This window comes from Myotis davidii, unplaced genomic scaffold (assembly GCF_000327345.1).
Source record: "Myotis davidii unplaced genomic scaffold, ASM32734v1 scaffold1815, whole genome shotgun sequence".
Taxonomy (NCBI): Eukaryota; Metazoa; Chordata; class Mammalia; order Chiroptera; family Vespertilionidae; genus Myotis; species Myotis davidii.
In genome coordinates this window covers 271,806-287,038 of record NW_006286478.1, presented here as the reverse complement: position 1 = coordinate 287,038, position 15,233 = coordinate 271,806, and the positions used below count along the sequence as shown (strand labels likewise).

Sequence of the window (15,233 nt, the reverse complement as noted above, 5' to 3'; positions counted from 1 at the left end):
TCACCTTCCTTTATATCCATGCTCGCTGCCTCACCACGTCTGACAACGGAGTGAATGCCGGTCCTCTTTTTAAAATTTTCGAACCAGCCCGACTGGCTTTAAACGGATCGCCCGATGCCTCGTCCACTGAAGTGCCTGAGGTCTGCTGCAGCAAATCAGCGTAAATAGCTCATGCCTTCTTGCAGATTATAGCCTTCGTCACGGTATCTCCTGCGAGCTGCTTCTCCGTTAACCACACCATTAGCAGCTTCTCCATATTTTCGTGGATAGATGTCCGCTGTTTAGAAATTATTTTAACGCCCTTGGCTGGAGTTGTAGCCTGTATTGACTCCTTCTGCTTCAGTATGGTGCAGATCATAGAAGTGCTACGCTCGTACTGCTTCGCCAAGTCGATTACACACACACCTTGGTCATGTTTTTCGATATTTCTTTCTTTAATCCAATGCACATCATCCGCTTCTTCTTCTCAGCACTGTCCTTCGCACTTACTTTCTTCAGACCCATGGTTGAAAAAACGAAGTTTTCCAAAATAACTGCAAGCACAAATGCAAGCACAACACTGATGCTTCAACTAAGAGCTAACCGCTTAAAGTGAACGAGTGAGACACGTGATGCTGGGCTGATGTTGTGGCATTCACTGTGACGTTCGCTGCACCAACTAGCGGTGGGGTATCTGAAGATGGCTCGTAACCCGAATTTTAGCTCGCAGCTCAAAGCAAAAAATCGGCCGAGAGACAGCTCGTATCTCGAAAAACTCGTTAGTCAGGACACTCGTAAGTCAAGGCCCCACTGTAATTTATATATTGGTACTATATAAATAAAACATAGTAAGTTCATTTAGAATGACTTAGAAAATAATCCTTGCCCTAGCTGGCTTGGCTCAGTAGATAGAGTGTCAGCCTGACGACTGAAGGATCCCAGGTTCGATTCTGGCCAAGCGTACATGCCTGGGTTGCAGGCTTGATCCCCATAGGGGTTGTGCAAGAGGCAGCCGGTCAATGATTCTCTCTCATCATTGATGTTTCTATTTCTCTCTCCTTTTCCCTTCCTCTCTGAAATCAATAAAGAAATATATTTTTTAAAAAGAAAATAATCCTTAGTGAGAGTTTTTCAATAAAATTACATAATACTAGTGACCCAATGCACAAATTCGTGCACACTGAAAGGAAATTAACTAGAAGAAATATTTTAATATTGCTATTCGCCCTTTCTTTATAATAGAAATGTCAACCAAATTCACAATCGACTATAACAGATCAAAACATACGCATGCGATTGGCACCAGTGAGAGCTTTATATGTATCGAACATGTGCGAGTCAACTTAGCCTCTTATATAGAATAAACTTGCTTCATTAGACCTGCTTTCTGACTCAGCTAAACTTTTTCCAGCCCAGTGAAGCACCCCAACTTCTCTTTTAGGTAATTGTCGGCAATACAGTAGTAAATATCAACACGAAGCAGATTATTATTGTAGATCACACAGAGAGAACAAAGGGTAAAATATTTAACTGCAGCAGTGTTTGACCATATTCTGCTCAGTGAGAAAACCTGAAGTCATTTTCAAGGTCCACCATTTCTTACTTCTTTTCAGTTGGGTCAAGTTTCTAAGCTTTCTAAATCTCCTTTTTCCAGCAAATGAAAAGAAAATAGGATTCCATTGAGTCTCCTATCTACCTACTCCAGAACTTCTGTGAGGATCAAATGAAATGAGGCATGGGAAAACACTTTACAGACATTTGGTTAAAGTGTGAAATGTTTGCACTTGGCTATAAAGCAAGTCGTGTGCCTGCGCTGAAGAAACTCCAAGGAGGCTCGTCGCTAGGGAGAGGAAGCCGGGTGTTGCTACATAACATCATTACCCGGCACCCACAGCCACCATTTCCGGACTGGGCTAGGATATGGGCTGCATTTTGCGCCATGGGGTCTTGGCAGCTTCGGCTGCGATTTGGTGGGGTGTCACTTAGGGGTGGTGGTGGGGCCTGTGTCCCACTTGCGGAAGCCGAGTATTGGTTTGTCAGCACCAGGTCTGTGGTGTTGTTTATTTTTAAACTAGAGGCCCAGTGCACAGATTCATGAATATTGAAGGGAAATTAGTTAGAAGGTGGCTGACGGGGTGGGACTGGGCAAGATGGGCCAGACACACCCTGGAGCCAATTTCCCAAGGTCCCTCCCGGCTGGCTGCACCTGGTGTGGCAGAGGGGCTCGAAGGGCATCTGCGGAATGAGCGGGGTCCCTCCAGCAGGTGGGGTCCCTCAGCCTGGCCTGTGGGAAGTGGGCCAAAATCGGCAGTCTGACATCCCCTGAGGTGTCCCAGAGTACAAGAGGGCACTCTGCAAAGCTGCTGTCGCTTGGCAGCTCCTGCATTGAGCATCTGCCCCTGGTGGTCAGTGCAGTGAGTCCAGAGCTTCTCTGGTTCCAGAAAGTAAAACTGGTCGTTAAGAGGGCAAACTTTAAAGTAAGTACAACTCAGTTTAAATAATAGCTTCCAATTGATACTGCATAATTGTTGTCAAGTTACTTAAGTTTTCTGTTCTAGAAGGTGGCTGACGGGGTGGGACTGGGCAAGATGGGCCAGACACACCCTGGAGCCAATTTCCCGAGGTCCCTCCCGGCTGGCTGCACCTGGGGTGGCAGAGGGGCTCGAAGGGCATCTGCGGAGGCCCGGTGCACAAAATTCGTGCATGGTAGGATCCTAGGCTTGGCTGGAGATCAGGACCTACTGGGGACTCCCTTCCCTGGCTGCTGTCGACCAGGGCCTTCCTTCATTCCACGCCGCCCCCTGGTGGTCAACGCATGTCATAGTGAGCAATCAAACTGCCAGTCAGTCGAACTCCTGAGGGGACACTTTGCACATTAGGCTTTTATATAGATAGATTTGTTGCCTAGGATAGGAAACTTCCATGACAGCTAACAAAATACAGTATTTCTACAATAATAATGATGATGATGATGTTGAAAATTGCAAATGCCTGCTTTGTGGTCAGGCGAAGAGAGGCTGAACCCAGGGCAATTTTCAAAAGCCCAGGAGAGTCCAGATTGCTGGTAAGCTGAATATTGCCCACTCACCACCCAAGTCCTGTTACACCACAGCCAGGCCGACCACTTGAAGGGGTTCCAAGTTTCAATGCACCCTGCAAGAGTTGGTGTTCTCTGCATCCAGGCAGCTGGGAACGAAAGGCAACCCCCAGCCCTCTGGCAACACTGTCCCTCCTGAATTAGACATACACACCCTGGGATTTGTTTCCTGCGCAGAGAGAGGGAGAAATGGAGGATGGGAGGGGGGGACCGTGACGGAGTAAGGTGTGGCGATTCATGGAGGGAACGGGTAAGGGATTCATGGAGGGAACGGGTAAGGACCGGCTAAAGTCACCTCTCTGCCCGGAACAGAGCCGGGTTTGGGGGCAACTAGTCAAGAGGCCCATAACAGCCCCAACCCCTTGGCAGAAGGAAGAAACTTGTACACAGGCCCTCCAGCACCAGGTGCTACAGTTTGCCTGTAGCATTTTAAAAGGCAGAATAATGATCATTAAATAAAAGAATTAACAGTATTTTGTTTTCTTCCAAGTCTTTGGGAAAATTAAATTCAGGTTTTCAACTGATCTGCTAACATTTATAGTCACCTGTGGCAAAGCGGGGTGTGTGTTGGGGCCGGGGGGATAGATTGGTGCTCAAGGTGGGGAGCGTGAGGAAGGGGCAGAGGCGCGCTACCGGGAGGGGAGTTTGGGGACCTGGATCCCTGACGCCATTTGCAGGGCTGCGCCTTACCTGTGGATGCAGTTTCCATGACAATGGGCGGGGTTCAAGCCCAGTTACCAGGGCGCCACTTCCCCAGCCCTCCACGTCCAGCCCCTGGCTGGACTCGCTGAGCCTCACCCCTTTCCCTTTCCGCGTCACTGCTTTGTCCTCCCCTTCCTACCGGTCCCCAAACCACTGGTACCTGGGGCTGGCCAGCAGCAGCAGCTCTTCTTGGGGATCGGGAGGGCAGCGCGGCCATGACTGGAGGTTCCTGGGAGCGGCGATGGCGGCTGGGGGGGGGATGTAGGTGGCTGGTCCGGCTGGCAGTCCCTGTTGCTGCACCCCCGGGGCCGCCCCACCCCCCACACCCCATTCAAGAGACTGCAGTGTACACTGCCACTGCAACTCCGGCCAGCTGCTGCCCGCCCCGCTCCCTGTTTCAACTCCTCCTTCTGTTGGGGTCAATGGGGCCAGCAGGAGTGAGAGGGTGTGTATTGGGGGGGGTGGGCAACTGGAGCCCAGATCAGGCTGATTGGCTGCCGCAGTGCATGTCATAGCCACTGGTCGTCCAGGTTGTTCTGCCTTAACCATCGATGGGCTTTTATATACATAGATGGTTGGTGCAGTGCACGTCATGGCAGCTCCTACATTGAGCATCTGACCCTTAGTGGTCAGTGTGCGTCATAGCTACCATTCAGATGGTCAGACAGACACTCAGCCTTTTATATATATAGACTGGAGGAGAGTGGCAATTTGAGGCCCCAAATAACGAACTGATTTGGCCAGAGGTCATACATCCAATCAGTGGCACTTTATTTGAAAACATAAAGATAATAATATAAGAAAAAGTTAGCTAATGGAAAGCACTATTTCCAGTTATTCAGCTATGATTTCTCTAATAGCATTGATAAGATATATATATATCAATAAAAGTTTGTTGGAAATCAGTACACTGAAAAATCTCTCACAACAATCAATCACTAAATTATATCATACATTCCAATGGCTTCAGCTTAGGCTGCAACTAAATCTCCGTTATGTTCTGCTTTTTGACAACCTCAAAGCAGTATAGAATCTCAAGATTACATGGTCATACTTGATTAGACACAATCAAATTTTCATGACCTTTATTAACATTTTTAAAAGTAAAAACACGTTAAAAAAGTACAAAAAAAAACCCTCAGGAAAAAAAATAAATAATACACATGAAAAAATACACAAATCCTATTAAAATACAAGTTAATATAGTTATATGATAGCTTTTTTAAACTAGCAGATTGGCAAATATTAAAAGTTTAGTAAGACCAGAGATATAGTCTGGCTGGAGATGAGTTTAATTGGCAAAGATAGAGGGAAACAAGGACTCTCAAACATTATTGGTGGAAGTACAACTTTTATAGGCCAGTATCCATCATAATTTAAAATAAAGTATAATTTAATACAGTAAATTTTTGTTGTTAATCCTCACCCAAGGATAATTTTTCCATTTATTTATTTATTTTTAGAGAGAGTGGAAGGGAGGGGGAGAGACAAAGAACATGATGTGCAAGAGACATATCAATTGGTTGCCCCGCTGGAAATGAAGCTTGCAAGCAAGGTATGTGCCCTTGAATGGAATTGAACCCAAGACCCTTCAGTCCATGGACCAACACTCTAACCCAGCCGTGGGCAAACTACGGCCCGCAGGCCGATCCGGCCTGTTTGAAATGAATAAAACTAAAAAAAAAAAAAGACCGTACCCTTTTATGTAATGTTTACTTTGAATTTATATTAGTTCACACAAACACTCCATCCATGCTTTTGTTCCGGCCCTCCGGTCCAGTTTAAGAACCTATTGTGGCCCTCGAGTCAAAAAGTTTGCCCACCCCTGCAACCAGTGAGACAAACAGGTTAGGGCTAACCCAGTAAATTTCATTTCAGAAATTTATATTATCAACATAAGTAACCAATGCTTAATGTTTAAGAATGTTCACTGAAACATTATGTGATAACCAAAAAGAAAAAAATTGTTTAACACATTGTGTACCGCATAGAAATCTCTAAGATATACACCAGAGACCGCACGTTTTTGGGCAAACTGCACGTTATTTAAATCATCATAATGCACTTTAGGTGTTGTTTTTCAATAATTATAACATTTTTATTTACAAAAATAATTAAACAATTAAAGTTCCTAGTACTTTTTTAACGTATGGTACTGCGTAAAACATTTCCCTCTATGAAGAGGGACCAAACAAAATTTACATAAGTATCTAGATTCACTCCTTTTTCCATGGGCGTGAAAAACGAGAACATTCGTGAGCGGTCCTTAACAGATGGAACGCGAAACATGAGAAAACTCCTGAGCAGTACGAAATGTGTTAAGTATGGTACATATTAAACATGTACTGGTATAGAAAATTGTCCTAAGTATATTAAATTTAAACATAAATTACAAAAGAGCATATATTTGAACTTTAAGGATACACAAAAGGCCCTGCCCCATTTGGCTCAGCGGATAGAACGTTGGCCTGCAGACTAAAAGGTCCCAGGGTCAATGCCAGTCAAGAGCATGCACCTTGGTTTTGGCACATCCCAGTAGGGGGTGTACAGGAGGCAGCTGATCAATGTTTCTCTCTCATTGATGTTTCTAACTCTCTATCCCTCTCCCTTCCTTTCTGTACAAAATCAATAAAATGTTTTGTTTTGTTTTTTAAAAAGAATACACAAGAGACTGTTAACTCTTCTGGGGAGTGACAAAGGAATTGAGTGCAGCCGGGGGCTTTTACTTTCCCCTTAAATCTTTATGCAGCATTAGGTATTTTGCCTTGAACATTGCTTTAAAAATGATTTTTTAAATTTAGAGTGTTGAAAGTTTTGCTACCTACAGAATTGTTTTAAAATATATTTTTATTGATTTCAGAGAGGAAGGTAGAGGGAGAGATAGAAACATCAATGATGAGAGAGAATAATTGATATGCTGTCTCCTGCATGCCCCACACTGGGGATCAAACCCACAACCCAGGCATGTGCCCTGACCGAGAATTGAATCGTAGCCTCCTGGTTCATGGGTCAACACTCAATCACTGAGTTTCGCTGGCTGGGCTACCTACAGAATTTAAATCAATGCAGTTGTCAATGGAATACTATGGAGTTATTTTTTTAATGTAGTAAATATGTATTTTACATGGAAAGATAGGTATTATACAATTAGTGAAATAAGCAAGTTTAGCATATAAGCTTGACACTTCTCTAAAACTGTACTTATATGTACATATCATGCAGAAAAATTCTTTAAGTATATATCCCAAAATGTTAACCTAGAAAAACATAGTAATCAAGTATAAGGGTATGTGTGACAAGTTTTCATCTTTTATTTTCTCTGATTTTACATTGCTCTAATTTTTTGCAATTAGAATGTATTCCTGAATTTCATGGGCAATTAAAATTTTATTCTCTCTCTCTCTCTCTCTCTCTACATATATATATATATATATATATATGTATTTTTCCAAAAATCAGATAACTACAGCAAGCAATTAATAATGAGATTACATGGTCTATTCATTTTCTGCTTTATGCATTTAAACATCTTATCTTAAGCTTCCTTAATGAGCACGTATTAATTGGAGTCACAAAAAACAAAAAATAGTTTTGTTATTTTAAGGTACTTTATATATTTTAAAGTACACATATGAAAAAAGCAAATTAAAGATAATGAAATCACAAATACAAATACTCCCGTTTTATACAATCATATACCATAAAAATGCAATTCCCAAGTTAAACCATTCATTCTGGTAATAGTGGATGAGCACTGACCTATGAACCAAGAGGTCACAATTCGATTCCTGGTCAGGGCACATGCCCGGGTTGTGGGCTTGATCAGCCGATCAATGATTCTCTCTCATCATTGATGTTTCTCTCTCTCTCCCTCCCCTTTCCTCTCTAAAGTCAATTTAAAAAAATTTTTTTTAAACATCATACATTATTGTGCTGGTTAATAACACATACTGAGGTTATTTCCTTGGGAGCAAAATACTATGAAGTAAGTTACTAGATCCCCCCTACCTCCCAAAAAAGGTACTCAAAAAAACATATTAGATAAATCAGACATAACACAAAAGTGATGACAGACAAATACATCAGTAGTTCCCAATCTAGCTAGGTTGCAGAAATATTGGTAAACCTGAATAAACCTGAAATCAAGATATTACTGAAATATAATTCATTCTCAACTTCCAAAAATAATATATTAAAAATTTTTTATATATAGGACAATAACAAGACCTGCAAAAACTTTGGAGGAAATTTTTTTTTTTCACAGAAACCTCACAGTCATATTTTAGGCTGAAACTAGGGAATCAAAACTCAGTGGTGCCCTAGCTGATTTGGTTCAGTGGGGTCCTGGGTTCAATTCTGGTCAAGGGCACATGCACAGGTTGCAGGCTCCATCCCCCTTATTCTCATTGATATCTCTCTCTCTCTCTCTCTCTTTCTCTCTCTCTCTCTCCTTTCCTCTCTGAAATCAATAAAAATATATTTAAAAACAAAAACTCAGTGGTGTGCACAGTTTTCTTCACCATAGTGTTTTGCTTTATATTGTAATAAAAGAAAAGCATATGACTTTTAGGCTGGAATACTGTTTAGAACATGGCAAATGTTAAATGTTTTGAACCTGCTAAATTTGCCAAATGCTGTACAACACTTAATGTCTCTCTACGACAGCAATCGCCAACTGGTGATCCGAGGACCACTGGTGGTCCATGAGGTCCAAAAGGTTGACAACCGCTGCTCTAGGAGACTCATAATGCATTTTAACATATAAAAGACACAGTAAAAAAATTTATCCCAATGTTATGTCAATTTCTATTTACACAATCCTTATTTCGAGAAATACATACATATATGTGTATATGAACAAAAGAGAGTTTAGGAAATGCTGATATAGGTAAAATAGCAAGGGCTCTGGAGTCTGAAGACTGTGCCACAGCTTACCAGCTGTGTGACCCTGGCAAAGTTACTTAATTTCTGTGGGCCTCAGTTTTTTACCTGTAAAATGAAAATAACATCACCTGCCTGAGTGCTTAGCACATAAAAGATGTTTGGTAACTTAAATAGTCCCTCTAATTTTTCACATAATGGTTTGTATATTGACTTTATATCAGCAATGCAAGTTTTAGGAATCTATTTTTTTATACCATCTTGTTCAAGGTTTCCAGTATGGTGTCAATTGTATACAAAATAAATGCTTAAATCTTGCTAAGCAATCCTACTAGAAAAAAATCATTACTTTAAATATTTGTAGAATATAAGTACCCATGAAGAAATTCTTAGAAAACATAAAAACGAGATTCTATTCAGATAGTCAAAATATAAAGAACAATAAGACTTTATCCCTGCTAGGAAGCAGCATAAACTGGTTGACCAAAAAAAAAAAAAAAGGTCTCTGTTTCTTTCTTTTTTTATATATATTTTATTGATTTTTTACAGAGAGGAAGGGAGAGAGATAGAGAGTTAGAAACATCGATGAGAGAGAAACATCGATCAGCTGCCTCCTGCACATCTCCTACTGGGGATGTGCCCACAACCCAGGTATATGCCCTTGACCGGAATCAAACCCGGGACCTTTCCGTCCGCAGGCCGACGCTCTATCCACGGAGCCAAACCGGTTTCGGCAAGGTCTCTGTTTCTTGATAAAGACTGGTAAGAAAGACTTGTTTGTTACCCTCAAGAAGTCTAGTCAGAAATTTAAGGGAGGAGATAAAAGATCAATAAACATTGAGTACCTATTAAGTGCCAAGGATTATTCTAGGCACTGGCTAAACAAAACAGTCAACAGCCTCACATGCTTACATTCCAGGCGGAAGACAAATAGACATACCATATAGTAATCAGTGACTTACAGAAGTAGTGTAAAAAAAAAAGTATAAAAACCGTGTAAGGAGCCAGAAGAAAATGGGGAAGTGGTATTTTAGATAAGATAGTCAAGGAAGGCCTCTGAGAGAGGTAACAGGTGTCTAGAACTGAATGAAAACAAAGCATATTTCAGTTTACCAATGCCTTTACAATCTTGAAGTGGCACTTTCTATTTAGATTTTTTTGTTAACATTGTTCAGAAAAGGATGATCAACTGGTAGACACAGAAATCAGGCCGGGAGCTGGTCCATCCTTGCTGTTTCAAGGGACCTGGCATATATGGCATACTGTTCTTAATATATTTGCTCACCTTCTTGGCACTATGTGTTTTAACCAAGGTCACCTCTCTGAGAAAGGTTGTTTCCCCAGGTAGGGATTTTCCCCTGAAGTTAGGGAGGGAATAAAACCCCTTAACTAAGTGCAACCTGGATAGAACATGGCAAGAGAACCTGACCAGAACCTGGTGACTGAACTTGGCTGAAGAACCTGCAGAACCTGACTGAAGAACCTAGACATAGAACTTGGCTAGAGAACCTTGCTATGATGATCATCTGAATGCTGTCTCCATGTCATTCCTTCTTCGCCGACTCTGTCCACACCTATGGGGAACCCCTGGACCTGCTGGGATTGGACCCCAGCAAAATCACTAGAGGGTCACAGTATATAGCAAGAGAATGGATGGTACCACAGTAAATAACATCACCGAAGTTCCCACTGCTTCGCAAATCAGATTTAAAATGTTTTGGTCATATGCACTACAAAGCTAATTTTTGCTATTATTAACTACCTGTCATCTAATTTCTATTTAGATCTCTCCCAAGGGAAGGCAGCACAAGAAGAAAAGCTAATGCATTAAAAATCATTTAAGCCCTAGCCAGTTTGGCTCAGTGAATAGAGCGTCGGCCTGCAAACCAAAGGGTCCTGGGTTCAGTTCTGGTCAAGGGTACATACCTTGGTTGTAGGCTCCTACCAGACCAGGGCACTGGGTCAGGTGTGTGCAGGAGGCAATGTGTTTCTCTCACTTCGATGTTTCTCTCTTTCCATCTCACTAAAAATCAATGGAAAAATATCCTCATGTGAGGATTAACCTCACCCCCCCCCAAAAAAAGTAATTTAAAACAAATGAAAAAATCACTTAAAATAAATGAATAACCCATTAAGGGTCTGCAGGGCCATCAACCTGAAGGAATTAGGAAAACTAATCTTCCCCCATCTCAATATTTCCAAGCTATTCCAATTGTTAGTTGCTAATTCTTCAATACTATAATGGATCCCAATGTGTCCCTCCATCAACACTACTCTTCTTTCCACACGTGTAAATATGTACATTATTATAGAAATGTAGGCTAAGTTGATGAGTAATGCCTCCAAGAAATAACCTAAATCTCCTATCTTGTTCCTTATACACAGTACTTTCTTAATGGTAAAGGTGCTTTTTAACATACTAGATTTTACATTAGGTGTTCCTTTTGAAGTATTCACTTCTTATTATTACACTAGAGACCGGTGCACAAAATTCATGCATGGGTAGGGTCCCTAGGCCTGCCTGGCAATCAGGGCCAATCGGGGCCTTCTGGCTGCGGGTTGGGGCCTCCCTTCCTGGGCTGCCGGCCAAGGCCTTTCTTCGTTCCCCGCCACCCCCTGGTGGTCAGCACACATCAAAGCGAGCAATCGAACTCCCGTGGGAACACTTTGCATATTAGCCTTTTATATATATATATAGAAAGCCCCTATAATATAATTCATTTAAGAAATTAGTTTTATATCCCAGCACTGTAGTAATTGCTAGTTACAAAGTATACAAAAAAGACTAAACGAGAACCACACTTCTGTTGGCTTACTATTAAATACAAGAGACAAACATGAAAACAAATATTCTGGCACCAAACTTATGTATGAGATAGTATTGGAGTATAATAAGTGAAAGAACCACCTTTCAGTTAGCTAAAATCAAAACACAGTTCTGAAAAAGTATAAATATTTCAGCCACGTCTTAAAGAATAAATAGGCAGATGGGGAAGGGAAAACCCTGGAGTTAACAGGCTGAGAGATAAGGTGAAAGTGGACTAAAAAAGATAAGGTGAAAGTGGAGCGAGAGCTGGAGAGGGGAAGAAGGGTCCAGAATTCTAAATGCCTTTGTATACCAGGCTGATGAGTCTGAATTTTATCTTGTCTTTGGGGCAAGAAACCACTGAAGAATGTTATGGAATAAAGTGACTAACAAGATTATACTTAAAATTTAGAAAGAGCGCCAAAATGGTTTGTAGATAAGGCCAGTCAGAAGGCAAGGAACCTTGGCCAAGTGGCTCAGTTGGAGCATTCGAGTATTGTCCTATACACCAATAGGTGTTTCTCTCTCTCTCACTCTTCCCCTCCCTTCCTCTCTTTCTCTCTAAAAAATCAGTAAAAACATATTCTCCGATGACGATTTTTTTTTAAAAAGGCAATGGAGGTTAGTGACAAGGATATTATAAAGCCTGAGCTAAAACAGTGACAAGAAAAATGAGTTAAAACTATAGGTGTAGAGCCTGGCAGGTGTGGCTCAGCGGTTGAGGGTGGACCTATGAACCAGGAGGTCACAGTTCGATTCCCAGTCAGGACACATGCCTGAGTTTCAGGCTTGAACCCCAGTAGGGGGTGTGCAAGAGGCAGCCAATCGATGATTCTCTCTCATCATTGATGTTTCTATCTCTCCCTCTCCCTTCCACTCTGAAATCAATTAAAATACATATATTTTTAAAACCATAGATATACATTTACACAATAAATATTATGCAGCTGTAAAAAAGAAGGATCTCTTACCCTTTGAGACAGCATGGATGGACCTGAAGGTTATTTTACTAAATGAAATAAGCTAGTCAGAGAGACACAAATATCACATGGCCTCACTTAAATGTGGAATCTAATGAATAAAATAAACTGACAATTAAAATTGGTCCAGAGACATGGAACAAACTGATAGATCTGAGAGGAAAAGTGGAGAGGGGGGAGAGAAATTAATCAAAGTGCATATGTGCAAAGCCCACTGACACAGACAATAGTATGGTGAAGGCCTGGGGTGGGGGTGGAGGCCAGATGGCGGAGGGAAATGCAATATCTGTAATACTCTCAACCATAAAAATAAATTTAAAAAAATAAGTATGTACAAAATCGAAAGAAAACAAATAACTAAGAGGAAATATAGTGAAATCAGAAAACTTCACAGAGGAAGTGACATTTGCACTGGGCCCTAAAGAAAGAGTATTTGCCATGCAGAAAATGAGAGAAAAAGATAGAACAGCACAATAAGAGGGAAAGACAGCCCAGCGATCATTGAGGGTCAAACCTATGAACCAGGAAGTCATGATTTGAATTCTCAGTGAGGGCATATGCCGGGGTTGCAGGCTCGACTCCCAGTAGGGGTGTGCAGGAGGCAGCCAATCAATGATTCTCTTGTATCATTGATGTTTCCATCTCTCTTTCACCCTTCCTCTCTGAAATCAATAAAAATATATTTAAAAAAGAGGGAAAGACATAAGAATGCTTAATGACCTGAGATTTTGTTAAAACAATTCTATCCTTTTGGGGATCAATCGGTTGGTAAATACTTAAATGAACGCTTAATATGTGTCTTGGATCTTAAAGAATCAAATAAAAATTAAGATCATCTTTCCCAAAATAATGCACTTGGAAATTCACAGGCAAAATTTTAATCACAGAAGCAACTGAGACCACACTTTGGTCGTCCATGAACTCCAAATACCCTTGGCTAAGTTAAGAGTAGGATTAGAGTGAGGGGACTGGCTAGGTAAGAGCTGAAAAGTAAACTGTGGGCAAGGTTGTGAAGGCTTTTTATACTCCAAGGCTAGGAAATCTTAAAAACTGAAGACAATTCTGAGGGCATTGGTTTTTTAAATAGAGACTGTCTTATTTAGACCACACAATGAATTTACATAAAGGACAAAAAGTACTATTATTACTCCATTTGCAAATTAGAAAAACTAAGGTTTTAAAAAAATACATGCCCAGGGTCACAAAACTAGTTTACTTAAATGGTGAACTCTGCCTAACTTAGACCCTTTGTATTCAATCACTATTCTAGGAAAACTGAAATACATATATGAGTTAACTATTTAAAAATTTACAAAGTTGCCCTGGCCGCGTGGCTCAGTACATTAAAGCATCATCCTGTATACCAGAAGGTTGGGGGTCCAACTCATAGTTGGGGTGCATAAGGCAATGGTTCTCTCAACGTTGATGTTTCTCTCTCTCTCTCTCTCTCTCTCTCTCCCCCCCACCTTCTTCCCCTCCCTCTAAAATCAATGAAAGACATAATCTCAGATGAGGATTTAAAAAAGAAAATGTTTCAAAGTCACTGTTTGTGTAGAACCTAAAAGTGTCTCATGTAAGCAAGGTTTACTCATTAAACTACTTTGCCTGATATTCTCAAAGTATAATCATTCACCTAATAACTTTGAGCTTGTTAATGAAGACTACTTTAAAAGTCCTCAAAATTTGTGTTACAAATAGAACAACCAGTTGTAAAACTTCAGGAATCTTGGTTCCCAAAATATAGCAAAAACTTGAGAGAATATCATCAATTATTTTCATAAAAACAAAGGGAAGACTGTTTTCTGGAGTTTATCTTAACCCACAATGTCTGGAAGACAATATTTTCAGAAAAGGAACCGAGGAAAAGAAAAAACAAAAAAACACATCCCATAGTCACTGAATACAAATGTTCACTACAAGTTAATCTAGGTATTATTTTCTTAGTAATTATTACTTCTGCAATTTTGTTTTTATCATCTTCACAAACTCCAGACAATTGAAAACATGCCCAGAAGAGACAAGCTTCTCTATCCTTTCATATGTTAGTTTATTTCTTGACTTGGTGCAATTCCAAAAATAAAACCATTTCTTTTAAGTGCTGCAAAAGATGGAGAGAATATGGTCCCAATCTGTTGCAGGAGGAATCTACTTGGCACAACCTAAGTCTCTAGGACATTTCTAAACTAAACACCTGATGGAAATACATTTATGGCAATTAAGCATCCCAGACAACACAGGTCAGGCCTTTATGATAATGTAATGCTACTACCTATCTTTACATGTTATGTGCTCCTAGTGGGCAGGCTCCCAACTCGAGTACTTAGTGCAATGTCAGGGATACCCACAACCAGGGTTCCTTAAGAGGATGGATAAATCTTATTTTACCTTTCAAGTGTGAAACCAAGACCCCTTAAACAAAACATGGTTGGTAAAATTTTTCCTGCTTCATCATAAAATTAAAATTTTTTTTCTGGTCCTGGTTGGTGTGGCTCAGTTTGTTGGAGCATCAACCCATGCACCAAAAGGTGGCTGATTTGATTCCCAGTCAGGGCACATACCCAGGTTGCTGATTCAATTCCTGGTCAGGAGGAGTGTGGGAAGCAAACGATTGATGTTTCTCTCTCACATAGATGTCTCCATGTCTCTCTCTCTCTCAAATTAATTTTTAAGAGTTGAAAAAAAATTATTTTCCTCTATGTGGTGAGCAAGAACACACTAAGTTGACTTTACCTGGGCTACTGGAAAAAATGTGACAAAAATGTTGTGATAAATATTATAAAGAGTTGTA

At 40.7% G+C, this 15,233-nt stretch overlaps 1 protein-coding gene across 1 annotated transcript in view; it reads right to left on the bottom strand.

The window, feature by feature from the left end:
• Positions 1-504, bottom strand: part of RLF (rearranged L-myc fusion) — a 67,391-nt gene extending 66,887 nt beyond the window's left edge. Inside the window, 1 exon segment of the mRNA XM_006757985.2 lies at positions 406-504. Within this exon segment, the coding sequence (XP_006758048.1) occupies positions 406-504 (99 nt within the window).
• Positions 505-15,233: the final 14,729 nt, after the last annotated feature.